At 39.2% G+C, this 22,110-nt stretch overlaps 4 protein-coding genes across 8 annotated transcripts in view; 3 read left to right on the forward strand and 1 right to left on the reverse strand.

Annotated features, from left to right (window-relative positions):
• The first annotated feature begins 1,832 nt into the window (after positions 1 to 1,832).
• Positions 1,833 to 3,984, forward strand: LOC136264494 (kielin/chordin-like protein). Of its 3 annotated transcripts, none has more exons than XM_066059248.1 (8): positions 1,833 to 1,971; positions 2,019 to 2,180; positions 2,504 to 2,582; positions 2,637 to 2,700; positions 2,752 to 2,804; positions 2,853 to 2,980; positions 3,026 to 3,450; positions 3,502 to 3,984. In XM_066059248.1, the coding sequence occupies exons 2-7, from the start codon at positions 2,130 to 2,132 to the stop codon at positions 3,143 to 3,145; spliced, it is 495 nt and encodes a 164-aa protein (XP_065915320.1). In that variant the 5' UTR covers positions 1,833 to 1,971; positions 2,019 to 2,129; the 3' UTR covers positions 3,146 to 3,450; positions 3,502 to 3,984. The 3 variants fall into 3 exon arrangements, with proteins under 3 accessions (XP_065915320.1, XP_065915321.1, XP_065915319.1); XM_066059249.1 differs by having other exon boundaries at positions 3,267 to 3,450; XM_066059247.1 differs by having other exon boundaries at positions 2,853 to 3,450.
• Positions 3,701 to 19,956, reverse strand: LOC136264489 (RNA-binding protein 39-like). 2 transcript variants are annotated; one of them, XM_066059242.1, is made up of 14 exons: positions 19,884 to 19,956; positions 19,713 to 19,838; positions 18,086 to 18,135; positions 17,978 to 18,040; positions 17,388 to 17,489; positions 15,411 to 15,537; positions 15,271 to 15,363; positions 15,145 to 15,218; positions 13,360 to 13,543; positions 6,324 to 6,531; positions 6,174 to 6,273; positions 6,010 to 6,115; positions 4,037 to 4,115; positions 3,701 to 3,984 (listed from the first exon to the last, which is right to left on the reverse strand). In XM_066059242.1, exons 2-14 carry the CDS (start codon positions 19,764 to 19,766, stop codon positions 3,887 to 3,889), a joined length of 1,338 nt encoding a protein of 445 aa, XP_065915314.1. In that variant the 5' UTR covers positions 19,767 to 19,838; positions 19,884 to 19,956; the 3' UTR covers positions 3,701 to 3,886. The 2 variants fall into 2 exon arrangements, with proteins under 2 accessions (XP_065915314.1, XP_065915313.1); XM_066059241.1 differs by having other exon boundaries at positions 15,411 to 15,552.
• Positions 7,335 to 9,585, forward strand: LOC136264492 (uncharacterized). Its single transcript, XM_066059245.1, has 2 exons — positions 7,335 to 9,498; positions 9,543 to 9,585. Exon 1 carries the CDS (start codon positions 8,005 to 8,007, stop codon positions 8,947 to 8,949), a length of 945 nt encoding a protein of 314 aa, XP_065915317.1. The 5' UTR covers positions 7,335 to 8,004; the 3' UTR covers positions 8,950 to 9,498; positions 9,543 to 9,585.
• LOC136264491 (cysteine desulfurase-like) overlaps positions 19,926 to 22,110 on the forward strand; it is a 56,320-nt gene continuing 54,135 nt past the window's right edge. For both annotated transcript variants that reach the window (XR_010705153.1, XM_066059243.1), the window contains exon 1: positions 19,926 to 20,113. Coding sequence is in view for 1 of the 2 variants with exons in the window: in XM_066059243.1 (XP_065915315.1) it covers positions 19,987 to 20,113 (127 nt within the window). In the remaining variant the exon portion in view is untranslated. The remainder of the gene's footprint in view (positions 20,114 to 22,110) is intronic.

Raw genomic sequence — 22,110 nt, forward strand, 5'->3', positions numbered from 1 at the left:
CACCACTGAACAGCTTGTTACTATTATAATACAGTATGTCTACAACAGTAGCTACACCACTGAACAGCTTGTTACTATATTATAATACAGTATGTCTACAACAGTAGCTACACCACTGAACAGCTTGTTACTATATTATAATACAGTATGTCTACAACAGTAGCTACACCACTGAACAGCTTGTTACTATATTATAATACAGTATATCTACAACAGTAGCTACACCACTGAACAGCTTGTTGCATTCTTTAGCTTTCTTGATAAGAAATCCTAAATGATATAAGAGTAGCTTATAAGTATAGTTTTGTGGTTTACCTGCAATCATATAACATTGTCTTGTTGATCCAACAATGGAGATCTGTGTGTGGTAGTCACTTCTTGCACAATAAGCTGTTTACAGGTCGTGCAGCAAAGACCTGTGCATGTGATCATGTATAGGCCACACTTGAGGCCTTATAAGGTTTTACTGCCAAATAGTTGGCAGAGTCATCAATAAAATTATTAGTGCATTACCCTAGTGGTCCTTGTGAATCTTCAGTACCTCTGCAGCTTTCTCATGGTACTCAGCCAGTATAGCCCACAGCCAATACATCCACCATATAGCCGGTGGCTAGCTACGATGACACAACATAGCATCTTGTGGTGTCATTCTGAGGTAATTTCTATCAGAGAAAATAATTATTGCAAAACTATTTGTGTTAAATTATCTAAGCAGGTTAGCTGCTAATACTGCACATCAACCTCACAACAGTGACCACATCAACCTCACAACAGTGACCACATCAACCTCACAACAGTGACCACACATAGTAACTAGGTAATTTACACCCTAAGGGCAGGTAAACTCAGAGAATTTTGCAGCTAATAAAATAGCAATCATTACCTTAAAAATGAAATTACCTACCAACTCCAAATAGAAACTAGGTTATTTTGTTCAACAATATCTTTACTTTGGTACCATGTTTTAACATGTCAATTGATGCCTCAGGGAGATGAAGACGGAATTTCTATGCAAAAAGTGGCCACAAAGGTCAGCAAAGATGAAATCTGTGATGGCATTATCAAAAAAATACATGTCATGATTTATGTGGAAAGTTTCATGCTTTTATGAAAAAGTGCACAATTTTACTAATTTTGGGGGCTATGCTGCTGTACTAATGCATTAATCTGCAAAGCAACAAAATAAAAATTAGCATTGTTGGAACTAGCAAGGTATAGCCATAGTGTTATGATGTCATGTGATGGATAAAAAAAAATTGTCAGCTACTGACAATAGTTCCTACATTTGGTTACTATATTATAATAGTATGTATGGGGAGGTAAATTATCTCAAAATTCATGGGTAATATAAATGATCATAACTTTGGAATGAAATCACCTATTAACTTCAAAATTAAAACTAAGTTGTTTCATTCAACAAGATCTTTATATTTTGGTATTATGTTTACAAGTTAAAAAGACAGAAACGATCAAATTTCTATACAAAATGGCCATAAAGGTCAAATCTGCGATGGCACTATATCAAAAAATTATGTCATGAGGAATACTATTTATGTGAAAGTTTCATGGTTTTATGAAAAAGCACACAATTTTTGCATTGTGCTGCTAGCTATACTACATTGCTTGTACAGAGAAAAATGACATGATCTGAAATGAATGCAATAAAAGGAACTAGATATACATGTTTGAAATGTTGTAGGATAACACTATTAGTTTGGTTTAGCTGACTATTTTGTAAATATAAACTTTACAGTATAATGAATTAAGCCTATGGAACTTTGCACCCACACCTTACAGCACAGTCATAGTTCAAATGATGTCAATGAGTTTACATCATCAACAGAAACCACATGATCTTATCATCAAGGTCACTATAAAAGACTGCTACAACTAACTTTATTGACTGTTAAAAGATGAACAGTGTGATACTAGTACTAGCTGTGCTTGTTTCAAGCAGTTTAGCAGACTCCAGTGAGTGGCTATCATATTTGGGTGACTAACTATTTGTCTGTCAATAGGATCACCATGCCCAATACAAGGTCAAGTGTTCCAGAGATGTACTAATCCTGGTCTGGTGTGTACTCTACAGTGTCAACCAGGGTGTGGTTGTCCTCCTGGAAAACTCATTGATGTTACTAATAATAGATGTGTACAACCCTCACAGTGTCCTATTGATTGCTGTAGGTTCAGTTGAAACAGTGAGCAGCCACTAGAATGCAGCCTGTAGCTATAAGCTGGTCATGGAAGCTTATAATTATGGGAGCAATTGCAATTATAACACTATAGAGAAAGCTAACGTTACACAGGTTCTCGATTAGCTATAGCAGGCCACCAGGATACTGGCTAAGTTTAAGTGTTCTTCCAACAATTTTGAGCTCTAACTGATAACACTTATAATGTATCAGTTGTGACTAATAATAATTACAGATAAAGAGTCACAATTTATTACTCCAGTGTATACCTAACTATATCCATTATTAGTTATTTATCATCACTGTTACAGCTGGTGAAGTGTGCACTACCAGAATGTGCTACTGGAGTAGGTACTGGAACAATTCCTGGACAATGTTGTCCTTCATGTGGTGAGTATAATATCATCTGTTGTTGATCATTATTATTGTATGTTGGTCTGTTAGTGTGTAGAGTTGGTAACAGGACGTTGTTCCCAGGAGACACATATCCACTAGATTGTAACACATGGTAATGATGACATCACATCTTGTAATATGTCCTCATGTGTGTCTACACTAGTGCATGTACCAAAAATGGTTTAGTGGCTTGTACTGAGAAAGCTTGTCTACCAGGTAATGTCCTTGATGGTGTTACATGATACAACATATCACTTGTTACAGCTGATCCTTGTGAGTCAGTGACCTGTCCTACAGGATCACAATGTGAAGTGTTTGAACAAACTGGTGAAACATTTTGTAATACATCTTGTGATCTTGATAATGGAGGATGTCCAACTGGTCAGACTCTAGTAAGCCATTTTGTGGCTCATAGTGTGTCACATCACCCTCATCAGTGTCAGGTGTTCACAACATGTAATAATCCAGGACCAGTGATGTGTGCTCTGCACCCTCCCATCATTGAGCTGTATACTAGCCAGAACCGATTAGTAGCTCCTAATAAACTAAGTTCCTAACTAGCATTCAACACTAAATGTCCCTAACATCTGCACATTAGGTCAACACTTATTCAGGCAATACATGTGGTCTCTAGTATGGTATGGTCACTAAAAGCCGCTAAACTTGTTACAACTCTAGCTACAAATCCTTGTGCTGCAGTTCAGTGTTTGAAAGGATCAAGTTGTGAAGTATTTGAACTAACTGGGGAGCCATTTTGTACCCCATCGTGTAGTCTTGATAATGGAGGATGTCCTGATGGTCAGACATGTACAATACAAAATGTTGTGTGTCAGAGCTCCATATCCTCCAGCAATCAAGTGTGGTGAGTTAACAACAGCTGCTTCAATGCAACTTGTTTATTTTTCCCTTACAGTTAATCCTTGTGCATCAGTGACCTGTCCTACAGGATCACAATGTGAGGTATACAAGCCAACTGGTGAAGCATTTTGTAATCCATCTTGTGATCTTGATAATGGAGGATGTTTAAGTTATCAGACCTGTTCACTACAAGTAGTTCAGTGTGCTCATCCATTCAAAGATGAGCTAGTTGTGGCACGAGACTAACAATATAGTTCATTATTGTATAGTATATTAGGCACATGCTACTAACAATGTCAATTATTGTACATTGCATTAGGCACATGCAAGTAACAATATAGTCTATTATTGTACAGTGTATTAGCACATGTAACAATAATACAATAGTCATAGTGGGCACTATATAGAACACTTAACAATGTAACTAAACAACTGTGTCGTCATGACGATTGTTTCAGTGGAATAGATGCTGATACAGCATTAGGGAATATACTATGATATTGGAACTCTGGAATAATGATCGCCTTAATCTGTTTCCCTGTGGACAATGACAATAATTGCTGTTAGTAATGCCACTATGATTCAGTTACCTGCAAAGAATCTTCCATTCAGTGAGTTGAAGGCTGCAGCAGCTACAGCTGGTGTTTGACACTTCACAAATACCACACCCTATAAGAATAGTAACACCTCACTTATAAGACCACCTCATTATAGTGACCATGTCAAGTAGGTCCCACAGTGAGAAACACTTAGAGCTGGAGAAAATTTGGTTGCTAGTGACGTTGTTAGGCACGCATTCAATAGATATCATGTTCAACTAATGACATCATCAATTATACAAAGAAAAAGGGGCAAAATCAGAAGTGTTACGTCATAACTTCATGATACACCCTTCTACAGGGGTATATGTATGAGAGTAGGATACTCTCCTCAGTATATATGTTATGAACTCTCGCTGATATTGAGTAACACTTGCATTAAGACATCACTTATTGAATCAGAAACAGTATATGTTTTTATTTTGGTATCAATTGGTATCAGTTATTAAACCATTCCGATACTGATATCATCATAATTACTATCATAAATGCAATGCCAGGCTGGAAATAAAATTGAGTGTTACTTTACCCAGGGGAGCTGGCAAGGGGAGGGGCTAAGTTGTAGGTGGTTGGGGAGAGCCAGATTATCTTGTTAGTTGCTGCATTGTTGAAGCAGCAAATAATCACCTTTCAGTAGTGTCTTACTATTGATTTTTGCCATTTTGGCCTTTGCAGATGTTGTGAAGTCTTAAAAGCTGTTTAAAAGGTTCTGGATGTCTTAAACAACAGCAGCACGATAATCATTTTTACAGGCGCTTAGTACGCAAGAAGGTGCTGAGTGACAATTTCACAGCTAGATTGACTTTGGTTCCAGGTGAATTTGCAATAAATGCTAGTAACATGTACATATTTTCATAGACTGATCTTGGCCTGACAAAGTTTAGTATTTTAGTCAGAAGTATGGCTAGTGGCTCCTCCACAAGGTGAAGAGGGGGGGGGGGGGATCCTGGATCCGCCATTGCTACTATACGTAAAAGGTTCATTTGCTAAACATTGAGTAACTGCAACTTATCACAGCACTCTAATAGAACAACCATACAGCTTTAGTACCATGTACCCTGATGAATGGTTACATAACAATGATACAGTGGAGAAAGTAAACAGCTGAAGACCACAGTTACCATGACAACATATAAATATGCATCATTTAATGAATTTAGTAGGTTTTCTTTTAAAGTGGACTTTTTACAAACTTCGCAATAACAAAACAATCTTGATATGGTATAAATCCATATTGGATGGAAAACAATTCCTGTGAAACATTTAATCATCGATGGTCGCGTGTTCTATTAGAGTGTTTTCTTGAAACAAGTGCTATGTATAACAGCTCGTTTACACTAGTCATCTAGTTTGAACTATCTCAAATCAGAGCGATTTCCAAGTATAAACATATACTGTGTCAAATTGAACTGTGTTGAACTGTTCTGAAATGGACCTGCTAGGGATGTGGTCTGGTTCTACTTAGCCACTATAAACAGTTGCAACCCTAGGTCCCTTCTATACACCATACACATCCATACATAAAATCCCTTCTATACACCATACACAGTTACACACTACACTACAAGCCACACTATACACCATACACAATTACATACTACACTACAAGCCACACTATACACCATACACAGTCACACACTACACTACAAGCCACACTATACACCATACACAATTACATACTACACTACAAGCCACACTATACATCATACATAATTACATACTACACTACAAGCCACACTATACACCATACACAGTTACACACTACACTACAAGCCACACTATACACCATACATAATTACATACTACACTACAAGCCACACTATACACCATACACAGTTACACACTACACTACAAGCCACACTATACACCATACACAATTACATACTACACTACAAGCCACACTATACACCATACACAGTCACACACTACACGCCATACAAGGACTACACAGGATCACTACTAACTTCTGATGAAGTCTTGTCCACATAGATGTGTACCACATTACCATATTTGTTACACTCTTCTAACACGTCATCTTGTATATCAAGGTGCCAGTCTGGTTCAGTCTCCCTATAATGAGGTAACAACATGTGATGATTATACCAAACATGATACTAGACTAAATTACCTGTAAGGGTCAAACATTCCGATCAGTTTAAAACAAGGTGACAACGAGGTGACAGATGACAAGTTAGCTAATGGTTGCGGTACCAATGGAGCACTCAGACCTAACACACAACACATTAGCCCACTACTCACTACACATGATGACACTAACCAGCATTGTGTCCTTCTGATAGTTTAGCCATGAGAGCTACACGGGATGCTGGGGTCATACCTACTCCAATATCAGAATCCTCAGCATCTAAGACTTCCATGGAGTTGGGGTCTCTCTCTGTGACGTGATTAACCTTCAGTGGCCGACCAGCTAGCTCAAAACCATTCAAATGCTTCATGGCAGCCTCTGCACTCTCTGACTCTGCAAACTACACGACCAAACTAATATAATGGGTGAGGATAAAAATACACTAATTGGATCTTACTATATTATAGGAGTAATATTGCGTACCCCTACACAAAATCACTCCTATCATATCGTACTGTATAATAAGGACCACAAAGAAGTAGGCGTGGCCCATGAAAAAAACATCACCCAAAAACCAGCCTCACTTTTCCCAGACGATGATGGCGCAGTATTGGTTAGGTAAAACTAAGCCCAAACAAGCCTTCAGATCGACCCAAAATGCTTTCAACAAGTTGCTACAGAATTTTTAAAAACAAATTTAATGGATTTTTCTAGTGACTGACTGATGCCTTCAGACAAGCGTAACTCAATAATGGTAAGGCTACAGGATTGATTTTTTCATTGTTTGATGTCGCTTTGGCCTGAGAGGTACCTTTTGGCATACCGTAGTACAATGGATACTTCACTTTTCAGACAATAATTGATATAGCTGGGGCGCGTGGCACCCTTTCTTTCTTTTGATGCGGTGTGCGTGGGTTCACCAGTCATAAGTAATTATTTACAAAAAAAGTTAACAAACTAGTACACAATTTTTTTTTTTTGGAATTTTCAACTGGAGTAGGGACCATAGCACATCAATAAAAAGTACTGAAACAAGCTGGAGTAGTCCATGATATTAAATCACAATAAAACAATAAGAAGTGTTATATCCCTACTGTGCATTTCCATTATGGTATCTTGAGCACAGTAGGGATATAATGTTTTTCATTGTTTTACTGTGATTATCATTGTAGTGATTTCATACTATAATTGCATTGACTTGTTTACTTTGGCTGTTCTATCTATTAACCTATTCATGTATTAGTCTCCCATAGGTTAACCATCTGTCTCAGTATTGTTAAAGTGTTGTAGTTAATAAATGTTCTTTGTTAGTTTTGTACTTTGTACTTTACCTTGTAACTTGTATAAATAACCCTGTATGTTTGTACCATTTCATTCTGTACTTTACTATGATATTGAGTTTAACTGTGAAGTCTTGAACGTGTGCGCTCCGGCTACTTACTCAACTCACAGTTATTACAGTGGCGACGAGGATTAACTGGCTATGGCAGCTACAGTAGCAGGGATTCATGGAACTATTGGGGAATTCAATTCTACTCAAGAGGACTGGACCTCTTATGTTGAGAGACTACAGCAGTACTTCGCAGCAAATGATGTAGCAGAAGGCAAACAGAAGGCTGTACTTCTAAGTGCTTGTGGAGTAGCTACTTACCGTCTCATCAAAAATCTTTCAGCTCCAGAGAATCCTGCAGACAAATCATATACTCAGCTAGTCAAACTGGTACAGGATCACCATAATCCGACACCTTCTGTGATAGTGGAACGCTTCCGGTTCAACTCCCGTTATCGCCAATAGGGCGAGTCAGTTGCAAATTTCATAGCAGAACTGCGACATCTAACCAGATATTGTGAGTTTGGAGGTGCTTTAAATGACATGCTACGTGACAGATTGGTGTGTGGCATAGAGAATGGCCGCATACAACGACGATTACTTGCAGAGCCCAACTTGACCATGGACAAAGCGGTGGAGATTTCAATTGCCATGGAGTCGGCAGATCACAATGCAAAGGACTTGCAAAAGACTCAACTCCCTGCAGTGAATGCTGTTCGACCACCAGTAAAAACTCACTCCAAAGCCCCACCCCAATCTACAGGTAATGTGTCATGCACACGAGTGGTAAAGTGCTACCGATGCGGAGAACCACATCTTGCAACAGAGTGCCAGTTCAAAGATACTGAGTGCCATTTGTGTAAAAAGAAAGGACACTTAGCACGCGTTTGCCGCAGCAAGAAGGCAGGCACAGGCAGACCTCCACACCAAAGGAAGAAAACTAAAAGAGCTTATTCCCAGAAAACCCATTCAGTGGTAGCTACAGAGACAGCGGAGAATGACACTGACGCTTCCGCATACACTTTATTTAATGTTTCTAGCTCTCCTTCTAAACCGTATGTTGTTACAGTGCAGATTAATGGGGCCGAGCTACCGATGGAAGTAGACACAGGAGCCTCATTAACTCTAATAGGCAAGAGCACTTTCGACAAATTATGGGAAGCTCAAGCAGCCCCACCCCTTCAGTCCACCAACAACAAACTCAGAACTTACACTGGGGAAAACATTGAGGTACTAGATGTTGCTAATGTTGATGTATCTTTTCAGGAGCAGAATCACAACCTGCAGCTACTAGTGGTTGCAGGAGATGGCCCTAGTCTTTTGGGCCGTGATTGGTTGAGTAAGATCCGCTTGAACTGGGCAGAATTGTACCACACTCAGCAACCAACCATTACCTTACAAGACCTTCTGGATAAGCACAAGACTGTGTTCAGTTCAACATTGGGAATGGTGAGAGGGGTCACTGCTAAACTTCATGTTGATCCATAGGCTAGACCCAAATTCTACAGACCACGATCAGTACCCTATGCCAGAGAGAGAAGGTTGAGGTGTAACTGGAACGCCTCCATAAACAAGGCATCATTGAGCCAGTACAATTTTCTGACTGGGCAGCCCCAATTGTGCCAGTCCTGAAGCCAGATGGTAGTGTCCATATTTGTGGCGACTACAAATTGACAGTGAATTCAGTTGCCAAACTTGACACTTATCCACTACCACGTATAGATGATTTGTTCACATCATTGTCTGGTGGGAAATACTTTTCAAAGCTCGATCTGGCTCAGGCCTACCTACAACTACCCTTGGATGAAGATTCAAGGAAGTATGTGACCATAAACACACAGAAAGGGCTCTACCAGTACACCAGACTTCCTTTTGGAGTAGCCTCAGCTCCTTCTATTTTCCAAAGGACAATGGAAAACTTACTTCAAGGGATACCAAAGGTCTGCATTTTTTTGGATGATATTTTAATAACGGGAGCCACTGAAACAGAACATTTGAATAATTTACATGAAGTTTTGACTCGCCTGGAGCAAGCAGGTATGCATTTAAGGAAAGATAAGTGTGCGTTTTTACTTCCTCAGGTGGAATACTTGGGACACCAAATCTCCCAGAGTGGTCTACATCCTACAAAGGAAAGTCAGAGCTATTGTTGAAGCTCCTGCCCCGCAGAATGTTTCCCAGCTGAAGTCCTTCCTGGGAATGTTAAACTATTACAGCAAATTTTTACCCAATTTGTCTTCTGTTTTAGCTCCACTTTACAGTCTTCTATACAAGAACACAACTTGGCAGTGGGGAATGCCACAACAAACTGCTTTCAAAGAAGCAAAGAAACTGTTAACCTCATCTCAGGTACTTGTACATTTTGATGCACATAAACCACTTGTGCTTTCTTGTGATGCCTCACCTTATGGTGTGGGTGCTGTTTTGTCTCACAAGCTAGGTGATGGGTCAGAGCATCCAGTCGCTTTTGCTTCTAGGACACTGTCCCCTGCTGAAAAACAGTATTCTCAGTTGGATAAGGAGGGCCTAGCAATTATCTTTGGTATTAAGAGATTTCACCACTACTTGTTGGGAAGAAAATTTACTATATTCTCTGACCACAAACCCCTACAGCACTTGTTTGGCAGATCAAGAGCCATACCCCCAATGGCTTCTGCAAGAATTCAACAATGGGCTCTCACTTTAAGTGCTTATGACTATGACATAAATTACAAACCAGGCAAAGACCAAGCCAGTGCTGATCTTCTCAGTAGACTTCCCCTACTCGAGTTTCCAAAAGAGACACCTATACCTGCAGACACTGTTCTGTTAATGGAGTCCCTTCAGGCCTCACCTTCCAACTTTACTCAGATCAAGTCATGAACTAACCGAGATCCCCTACTTTCAAAAGTAAGGAAGATGCTATTACAAGGATGACAATTCTCCACTGACGAAGCCTTAAAACTATTTCAACGACGAATAGATGAGTTGAGTGTGCAAGATGGCTGTATCTTGTGGGGAACACGTGTTGTGATACCACCACAGGGACGCCAGAAAGTAATTGATGAATTACATACTGCTCACCCAGGTATATCAAGAATGAAGAGCCTTGCTCGCAGCTATGTTTGGTGGCCTGGCATGGATGAGCAACTGGAAGCCAAAGTAAAGAACTGTAGACAGTGCCAAGAGACACACAAGAACCCCCCAGCAGTACCAATGCAGAGTTGGGAATGGCCAGTTCAGCCCTGGTCCAGATTGCACGTTGATTATGCTGGTCCATATCAAGGCAAGATGTTCCTTGTGGTTGTGGATGCACACTCCAAATGGATGGAGGTGAGCATAGTTAATTCTACCACTACTGCTATCACCACACAGAAACTAAGAAGTATGTTTGCCACCCATGGCCTACCAAGGACAGTTGTTTCTGACAATGGTAGTGTTTTTACCAGCAGTGAGTTCGAAGACTTTTTACAGAAGAATGGAATACGCCATATCAGAACTGCACCTTACCACCCAGCTTCAAATGGGTTAGCTGAAAGAGCAGTGCAGACACTAAAAGAAGGACTGAAGAAGCTCACTGATGGATGCTTAGAAACAAAACTTTCTCGTTACCTATTCCAATACAGAATTACTCCACACACCACTACTGGACAAACACCAGCACAATTACTGATAGGTAGATGTCTACGTTCCCATTTAGACCAACTGCTTCCGGATTTAACATCTCATGTCCAAGACAAGCAACAGTTTCAGAAAGACAGGTACGATCAACATACTAAACCAAGACATTTTCTTCCAGATGAAGCTGTATTTGCTCGAAACTTTGGTCAAGGGGACAAATGGCTACCCGGCATCATCATAAAGGCACAAGGCCCACGAACTTACAATGTCAAGTTATCCGACAACAGAATTATCCGCCGTCATGTTACCACATCTGACCACGTTCAGTTGATGTAGAGATTCAACCTACAGACTGTGACGACACTCTAGATGATGTTATTCCCATTTCAACTACACCTAACAATGCGTTACTACCAGCAACATTGCGAAGGTCCACCAGAGTTTCACGCCCACCAAACAGACTAATTTATTCTATTTAAGTTATCCTTATAATTTTTAAAAAAATAAATGATTTTTGTACTTAAAAGGGGGAGGAATGTAGTGATTTCATACTATAATTACATTGACTTGTTTATTTTGGCTGTTGTATCTATTCACCTATTCATGTATTAGTCTCCCATAGGTTAACCATCTGTCTCAGTATTGTGGTAGTTAATAAATGTTCTTTGTTAGTTTTGTACTTTTGTAACTTGTATAAATAACCCTGTATGTTTGTACCAATTCATTCTGTACTTTACTATGATATTGAGTTTAACTGTGAAGTCTTGAACGTGTGCGCTCTGGCTACTTACTTAACTCACAGTTATTACAATCATGCACTACTTCAACTTGTTTCAGTAGTTTTTATTGATGTGCTATGGTCCCTACTCTAGTTGAAATTTTAAAATTTGGTGTACTTGTATATACAGGTAGGGACACCCAAAAATAGTGCAGGGTATTTGATAAGGCAATATGTCACTCCATTGGCCCAGTGTGAACACAAATGACCCACACACCTCATGGCTTCTGTTCTAATTTTCTCAGCACTAGTTCAACTTTGTGACTAATCATACACATCAAAGATAAGCTGATTGGTCCAGTGGTATACTACTGGTGGAGCAGTAGATGTCTGGGTTGGGCCAGTTTGGCTCAGAGTCAAAATACTTGTGAAAGACCCTGAAATAGTGCACCCCTACACACCGTGGTTCTCATTATACATAGGAAGAATTTTGCATGGGGGTATGCAAAATTTCTCCTATAAATATTGTTGTGTAGGGGACGCAAAATTTTTATTGGAATAATTTGCATGGGGGTATGCAAAATTTCCCCATATATAATTTTGCATACAGCCACTTTTATACAGGAAGAAACTTATCACGAAAGTGCTGAATTGACAGCACAGTGAGCATTAAATAGGATTAATATGCAAAAAATCTATCAAACATTACAATGAGCCTTATATGCAACTAGTATATTTAAAAATGAAGTAGGAATCCAAGCGATAAAAAGTAGTGAAACTAGAGATGAATGATGGTATCGCAGCATAGCTTGGTGGGAAAATCCCTATATTGGCATGTAATAACAATTATTATATCACAGAGCTATACTGTAATACCATCATTATCGCTTGAATCACTACTTCATTCTTAAATTAATAATTTTAAAGTTTTTTTTTTGTTACAGCATACAGCTATACACTTGTGACTATTCTATTGGGCGACTACTGTATTACAGTATCACCAATCAGCCTGTCACCTATCGAGGTGTGTCACTATTCCATATTTGTATTATGAAATACAGCTAGACCAATAATAAGGGCGTGAGTAAATAGATTTTCGCTGCTCTGTAAATTATCACTTTGATATGGATTCATTGCATGAAGAAGATAACCAGACTGATTGAAAATAAAGGAAAAACAAGGTGCTGAGGGCACACACTTGTCGGAACCCCCAAAAGACACATCCCACTGGTAAGTTTGTTATAGTGGCATAAAATGGTGGCTGTGTGCAGCCTTATTTGGCCTCCAGCCTTGTGACTGTGGTTAGACAGGCAGGCAGACGAAAATTCGGGTTTTGTTTAGGTGTCACACTTCACTATTGGGGTGCTAGTTAAACAGCACTACTGTACTGTTTGATTATGAAATGTGACATTATAATTGGTGACAGTGAGGGTACTCTAACATGCAGTTAATATAAAACTTTTATCACATTCACGATTAGAAATTAATCACAATAACTAATATATCAAAGATGGCTTATATGTAGTGTGCAAGTGACATGATCTACTAAATACAATATCAGCACCCAATTACCAATATACCTCAATGAATCCATATCCCTTTGAAGTGCCATTGGATTCCCTCTGTATATTGATATTGACAACTTGTCCAAATGGAGCAAACACAGCCTTTAACATTATCTCATTGATATTGTAGTGTAGTGACCCAACGTAGAGTTTACGAGGTCCTTCAGCCTTCTTCAGGTTTTGAGCTGCAGCAGCAACCCTAATAAGGAGGTAAACATTGTTAGTGTTTATACTGCTCCAAACTATGGCCCCAGGTGGTTATTTCATCTATTTTCCCCCATGCAGCCACTAAATGAGAGACTGGGAATACACGAGGCCGGACTATCCATGTAGTATCAACCTTGCAACTCAATATTACACTGTAATTATTAGTGTAAATTTAAAGGAAACTCATAAGATCCTCATTGTATGTGGCAGTGGTACTGCATTTTAAGATTTGGTGTGACAGGTGATTAAAAGGAACAATAGAGCACAAGTAGTGATCCTGTGATGATGTAACTACACATCGATATTACACAGAACTAGACCCTACAGCACTTGTATAATGAACTCACACATACTGCATCAAAAGAAAGAATGGCATTAGGCATGCCATAAAATTAATTTCGTGACTGAACATGCACCCCAACAATCAATTACTGAAAAGTAAAGTGGCCACTACACTTCATGTTCACATATGTTCCACCCATTACAAAGTGTTATAAATGAAGAATAGTACGAGAAGAGACAAGGGTCATTGAAACTTAATGCTGAGTAGAGACCTGACCAACTAACACATTGAAAGTGACTAGCAGTACCTCATACTGCAGTAAGAGTTCTCATATCTTAACAAGTGTAAGGAAAAATTAGGAATTTTAAGTTAGATTAGGAATCATAGAAATAAAAATAAGGGAGGTCGCCTACACCTGCAGTGGATATTTAATCCCTAATTCAGTCATGGGTATAGATTGAATTAGGGATTAAATGTCCACTAGTATATCTGCAGGTGTAGGCGACCTCCATTGTTTCCATACTTTTTTTCTATGATCCCTAATTGAACTTAAAAATTCTTAATTTTTTGTTTGTTTACTTTAAGTAACATATTGTGACTGGTGAACCCATATGTACTGAAAGAAGGTGGAGCCAGATTATTGCTTTCATTTGAACATGCATCCCAATCATCAATTAATGAAATAGTAAAGTGGCCATTATGCTTTGTTTTCAGCTATTTTCAGCCTGTTACACAATATTCAGCCTGTTACATGTTCAGCCTGTTACACAGTGTTACAAACAAAGAACAGTAGGAGAAGGACCTCTGCAATCAATCCAGTCACAATGGAAAACTCGGACGATTCCACAAATGTAGGAAAGCCATCACGTGGCGCTGCTGCGAATCGACACCTTGTGCTGTCAGCAAAGGTGAATGGGACACAAAGGAGGACACAGGTAAGTCCATAAAGAATGCATTGTACGTACTGCAGTATGCCAAAAGGCACTTGTTGGGTTGAAGCAACGTCAAACAGTGAAAAAATCAAGCCTGTAGCCTTAGCCGTTATCTAGTTATGCTGATCTGAAGTCAGGCAGTCAGTCAGTAGAAATTTCCACTAAATTTAAAAATAAAATTTAAATTCCATTGCAACTTTTTGGAAATGTTTCATGTTGTACTGAAGGTACTTTTGGGTTTAGTATTATACCTAACCAATACCGCCAAGGCACCATGAAGGTATTGTGAAGCTGGTTTTAACATGATATTTTTGGCCAGAAAAGCCCAAACCTTCATAATCTTTAATATACAAACACACAGACGGATACACTACACACCTGTTCTTCTCAGACATGGTCGGTTGAATCATTATGGGTACACCAAACAGTTTAGTACCTGATAACCTGATAGACTAGATGATCATGTGATGTCATTATTTACATCACCATGGTAACAACACTCACCTCATTAGCCATGACATATTCCTGGAACTCAACATAAGCTATCCCTTTTGATCGGCGAGAGTTTTTGTCTGCTATCATCCTTACCGACTTGACCTAGTCATGATACAATAAAATCATATTTCATCTTGTGATTTATCTACCTTCTTCCCAGTGCTCGCAAAGAATTCCTCTAACTCTCTCTTGCCGACCCTAGCAGCTAACTGCATACACATTACTGTCCTCTTGTCTCTCTCCTCTGATGGCTCTTCCATCTCTGGACTGGGTTGTCTATTAATAGAATAACTATGTTACCATATATGGGGTAGGTTGTTACTAAAGAATTACCCTAGACTAGGTTGTCTAACAAATGTAAATTAAGCTTGGGTCATAGAAATGAGGCTGTCTAGTACTTTAGCGTAGAGTTAATTCCACTAGAGGTTAGGATTCAGTGATGGGCCAGAAATTATTCTTAGCTGTAACTTAGATACATAGTCAAGTTGTCTGCTCAATACTGAATGGTAGTTTATACTGCATTCAATAGCCAAGTACCACCCCACAGAGCTATTGATACACATTTTGTATATATTCTAATAAATTAGTGCACGTATAACCTTCATGACTTCTAAGAGCTGTACCAGTAGTTGTAGCTCAATAATGATGTCTTCAGCATCACAAGAACTAGTGCATTGTTAACCCTTAAACACGCACGCAGGTTTTGAGAAATGCGTGTTTACCAAAATTGGTTTTATATCGAAAGCGGTGAGAGTTTGCTAAACTGAATTAGCCTAACACCTTACATAAACAGAAAGTTTATTAAATAGGCTATCAGGGGAAGTTTAAATAACCACTGTAACAACAGGCGCTCACTTGTTATGAAGCGATGAAGAACAGCATCTTGACTTTTTGCAATTTCGTATTCCTTCCGGTGGCAGCCATATTTGTAATTGGCTGAGTCACGTGACCCATATATGGCCTGAGGCATAATTGAATGGCGAATCGATCGGCGTTTATTGCAGAACAATAGAATGAACTGGGAAGGAGATACGAGTCTTTTTCCAAAGGTATGTAAACAGTTTTACGTGTTCATTTCGTAAAAAGTTAGTTTCATGGCGAGTTTTGGCCCTGTGTTTCAGTGTAGGGTAAAACCCTACATATCATTTCATTCGCTATTACATCACGAATTAAATGATGGCAATTGCATAGCCATAGGGACAATGGTTCGGAAGTTACAGCGCTTTGTTTACTGCCATGCGTGAGGGCCACTATAATGGCCTTCGCGCGTTTAAGGGTTAAGAGACTGTTTCTATCTTAGTTCATGAGTTTAGTCCACAAAATACATTGTGCATCTGGCTGAAAGCCTCCCTAGACAGTTAGTTGACAGATAATCATGTATTTGGGTCACTATGGATGCACATTTGAGCCCAGTCAATACTGAGTATAGGAAACTACATGATCCCTACTATACAGTAACATACCGTATTTCTATAAATATAAGCTGCGAGAAATTTTCACCTGTGTCCTCAAGCGACGAAAAATTTTTAACAATGAATTACGTAACTTTATTAATTCTATACAGCCTTTTTGTATACAGGAGAAGCAGAATGACAAGCAGCAAAACTGAATTGTGGCGTCTCTGTTCCATGGAGGCTGCACCCCAGATTCAGAAGTTGTCTGTCACAAGTCAAGCAATGGACTGGAGTGAAATGGCTATAGCTAGAAGCTCATTTCATCAACTTGCATATTTGTGCACATATACTCCATTTAATGTGACCTGTAGTAGTTGTCTATCATGGAATCAGATGGCATCATTACCAATGTGCAGCGAAATAGACCGGACAGCTCCCTTCTCTCCTAGGATGAGGGAGGCTTTTGTCTTTAAAAGACCGCAGCAACCTCGATCCAGGTGGCCAGAAAGCAGTTAACCGAATTCATTCAACTTCTCGAATATTACGTCGGCAAAAAATTTTCACGTAATAAATTTTCATCGGGTGCTAGCTTTGACGAAATATTTTTAACGGTTTATAAATATAGAAATACGGTATCTGATAATGACACATTCATGAAATCTTGTTTCATCATTTCATTTTACAATGTTTGCTGTATAGTACAACTGGTACTCCTTGATAAATGTGACTCACTTTTCAGGAGATTTCTCAGGGCTCCCAGGGTACTTCGGTGGTCGTTTCCTAGGAGACCTACTATGGGTTCTTCTGCGAAATTCAGGTGACCTTTGCCGATGCCTGCATTACATGCATCACATCAACATTATTGTGACATTAGTGTATATATTAAGTAGTTAGGCAGAGTATATTAAGTAGTTAGGCAGAGTACATTAAGTAGTTAGGCAGAGTACATTAAGTAGTTAGGCAGAGTATATTAAGTAGTTAGGCAGAGTACATTAAGTAGTTAGGCAGAGTACATTAGCCCCAAACTAGCAAATAAAACTTTACCACTGATCAAATCAATGTTTCTGTAAACTGCTGATGACCTTTACTGTTGATAGTATGGCAAAGCAGTTATTCTAAAGAGTGAGGTCAGGAAGATGACAATGGTCACACACATCCTCTCAACACCTCAGGGATTGATACAAAATATTCTGAAGGGGTAAGCATGTCATATGTATCCTAGAGCCCTTACAATCCTTCTCAACACAACACGTTACAAGCCTTATTTGGTAGTGTAATCACCCTGTACTCTAGTCCATAACTTCCCAATATTACAACATTACTTTCTCCTGTGAGGGGATCGGCTCCTTGACCTACTATGGCGGTGACTTCTCTTCTTCTTGTGCCTGATGGTAACTATGACATGAGGATCATGTGATCACATCAACTACCTTCTCTTGTCATCCTCGTCGCTGGAATATGAACCACGCCCCCTCTGACTCTATGAACAATTGTACGATAAACAACAGGAGTAGAGTACGGGTACAAGATGAAGTCATTACACTTCGTTTTGTACCCTTTAACTAGTTAATAACAATAGGGAAGTGTTAACTGTATATGAAACACAGGAAGCTACTAGTAGTCAATATTGTAAGGTTGTGAAGTTTCAACAGAGAACTAGGACTTTATGACAATTTGAGACACAACAGTTTTACTAATATTTGAAGTATACACAAGTAAACTTCCCTATAACACAAGTCTCAACTATATACTGGTTGTATTCACAAGTGCCTGCCAGACTACCAAGGTTTTGATGGGTAGACATCGTAAGAATAGTTTAGAGAAGTTTAAAAACTTTCTTCTGGCATTGCAAACTGGACTTTTTTTTGTCAATGGAAACAACAATGGGCCTTATCCAAAATACACGAAACCTTACAAGTGCTATATACTATCCGTTTTATGAATGCTATACTTTTGCTACATTTCCGCGTTGCGTCCGTGATATTTTAACTGGGGGTGTAGTTTGTATAGGAGCCTATGGGAGAATGGTGAGTTAAGCGTATAAGAGTAGCTCTAGCTTTATCAGACACAAGTATGTTGTTTTGTCGTTAAAAAGACGGCATTTTAAGATAGCAAAATGTTTAGAAGTAGGCCTTTTGATAATGTGCGCTAATTAGAGTCGGCACAAAGAAGATGTTATCACGTTAATCTAGCATTCATCATTGTTTCAATTAGCCTACATGCTTTTACATTGCTAGTTACATGCAAACATAGTGCAGTTACAGTTCATTGAACGAATCTATAGAAGTTTCTAATTAGCGCACGCAGCAAAATAAACCTGCTTTGAGGCATCATTCCTGGGTTTCACCATTTTAGAGCTCCATATTTTAAACAACGAAACAACATACTTGTGTCTGATAAAGCTAGAGCTACTCTTATACGCTTAACTCACCATTCTCCCATAGGCTCCTGTACAAACTACACCCCCAGTTAAAATATCAGATGGACGCGGAAATGTAGTGAGAGTATAGTGTTCATAAAACAGATAGTATACAGCACTTGTAAGGTTTCGTGTAGGTCCATTCTTTGTGTCACTACAATGCTTAAATACACCATATTGCAACAAATAAAGGCACATTGTCAGGTTTGCTTAAGTGTACTAGACAGACGCTGACTTGTGCTTGACAGACATTTGTGGCTACAAGGAATCCAGCCTTAGCTCTAGTTGAGAGTTGTTTAACAAGTCAAGATAGTCACAGCTAGGTGAGAACAATGAAGGGAGAGTGTTATGAGGGTACACTAACCAACAAATCTTGTTATAAAGTTAGGCTACACATGGTAACATACTGTGACTATCCATACACAATTACTACAATACAAAAGACAGCATACCCTTCAAGTACTACACAAAGATGAGCTGCTGATAACCTGTAATGTACTGTTGTGTGCATGCAGTAATGTATGTGTATGCGGGATAGCAGCTGCAGTCACTGAACCTATGATGACGGAAAAGCCGTTAATGTACTACTTGTAATTATCCTCCTAATAACTTATTACAACACTTATCATTAGTCTAACCTCTTTCCTGTAAGGCGCCTCCAAAAGAGCTTCAACGTCATCATCGTCCGCCATTTTGAACTACACGAGGTCGCACAAGTTGTCCCGCACAATAAGCAGAAACACTAGCAGGTATATACTAGTACACTACGGAATATCGTAACTCGTACACAAAACAACTAAAACACTCACAAGGTGAAAATACCGCCAAGAAGGCAAAACGAATCAACTCACGTGACTAGGTGTAGCACGTGAAGTTGAGGTGTGTCACGTGCCTAAAGGTGTTGGAGTGAAGATGAAGGCGATTACCAGTCACTTCATTAAGAGGATGGTTAGGAGTAAGAGGCTAGTTAGGAGTGTACACTCTGTAAATGGAGCGGTCTTCTCCCAGTTGGGTAAGACACAGCAGTCAACAGCGGAAAGTAAGAACTAGTACTCATCACCGTATGTGATATATTGTACTCACACTGGTTCAATGTTTGTGTGTGGATTGTGTATTAGACCATAGATAATATATATTATCTATGATTAGACCATTACAAGGATGACCTATTATTATTGATATTAACACTGCAATTCATCACCTTCCCACACCTTAGCAAGGGGGTGTCACGTCGGAACACGCTGTAGGTAGATCTGCGACTGCGGTCAAAGTCTTGACCGGGGAAAATTTCACCTTGACTTTGCAGCGTTTATCGTCTTTGACCTGTGACTTAAGCGTTTCTTGTCGAACTTTTGACCTACACTTATTTCTTTATTTTCCTATACACACCTGCGCTTGTAACCTAGTATAATATTTTCTTAGTGCGTGCTACCAGCAGCTGGGAGAGAAAAATCATTATAATTACGGCGAAATGCCTGTTGGAGCTTTAAAACATCTTCTTAGAGATTCTTACTTTCTTGTGAGTTACGTATAATCCCGTAAACTTGATAATAGCTACGTATAGTTTCGATTATGGGTTTCGATTATGGGTTTCGAACCTTCCGTATCGTCTTGACCCTTGACCCACTGTAAGAGCTATTTAGTGGCCTTGACTGTTGACTTAGAGTTTGACCGCGGTCGCAGATCTACCTACAGCAAGAGCACTCACTGTAGGTAGATCTGTGACCGTAGTCTAAGTCAAAGGTCAAGGCAACCAGTGTTGGGAAAGTTACTTTTTACAAGTAACTAATTACATATTACATATTACTTGCAACTGAACTATTTAGTTACAGTTACATATTACCCATAAAATAAAGTAATTATAATAATATTACATATAATATTACTTTGTGTCCATAGCCTTAAGCTGTCACATGTGAAACTACCACTTTATCACGTGACATGATTGCATTGTTGGACAATGTGCAATCTTGGTTATAAGTAAGAAGCTGGTGAATAAGCTTCATTCAGTAGGGTTCATTACTTCGTAGTGGCTAGGCGTTACTCAGTGGATTACTAACGAGATTAGTAACTTCGTTACTTGTAGTGATAATATTACATAATATTAGACTTGTTACAGTAACTATATTACTTAGGTAACGCATTACATTTGTAAGTAAAGTAACTTGAGTTATATTACCTGTTTTTATAGCGTATTTCGTTATATTACTTGGGTATCACAAAAGTAATAACGCGTTACATAAGTAACGTGTTACTCCCAACACTGACAAATTTGTGCAAAACTTTCCAACTCACAATCGAAAGTACTGAAGTATTGACGCTAAGTCATAGGTCAAAGATTGAAAAGGATTCTTAGTCAAAGGTCACAGCATAATTTTAAGACTTTGACCGTGGTCGCAGATTTACCTACAGTGCGTACCCATGTGGCACCCCTTTCCTTAGTCAACTCATGACGACTGATCTTGACAGCCACAGACACTTCTATATATAAAGCTGTCTGTCTGTCTGTCTGCATTCTTTTCTCGTAGTGCCGCTAACTCGGCAAACAAAGCACATATCGACACGGGACTTTAACGAAATTAAGCACTCATCATCTAGCAACTCCAAGTTTGTTGTTACAAATCGCTACATGCTTTCGTTCGCTCTCTACAGAGCATTAAAGGTGTTGGTGTAGAGGAAAACTTGAGCTACATTCCTGTCAAAACCACGAACAAACAGCCAAAGCGTTAGTGCATAGAACTGTTAACCCAAAGGTCCAGGGTTCGATTCCAGCCCATGACAACTTTATTTTCTTCTCAGTGCCACCTTTTTGTGACACACTTTTTCATATGTCAGCTAATGACGACGATTACTCGGCAATCTGTGCACGTATCGACACGATTCACACACGAAATGAAATGCTCACCATCTGGCTACATCGCAAAGTTTATTGCAAGCTTCTATGTACGTTCCTTCGTCCGCTACAGCACATTGAAGGCCATGTTGTAGAGAAAACTTCAGCTGCATTCCATTGCTAACCACTCTATAAACAGCTCA

Source organism: Dysidea avara, chromosome 8 (assembly GCF_963678975.1).
Source record: "Dysidea avara chromosome 8, odDysAvar1.4, whole genome shotgun sequence".
In the NCBI taxonomy this organism is placed as follows: domain Eukaryota; kingdom Metazoa; phylum Porifera; class Demospongiae; order Dictyoceratida; family Dysideidae; genus Dysidea; species Dysidea avara.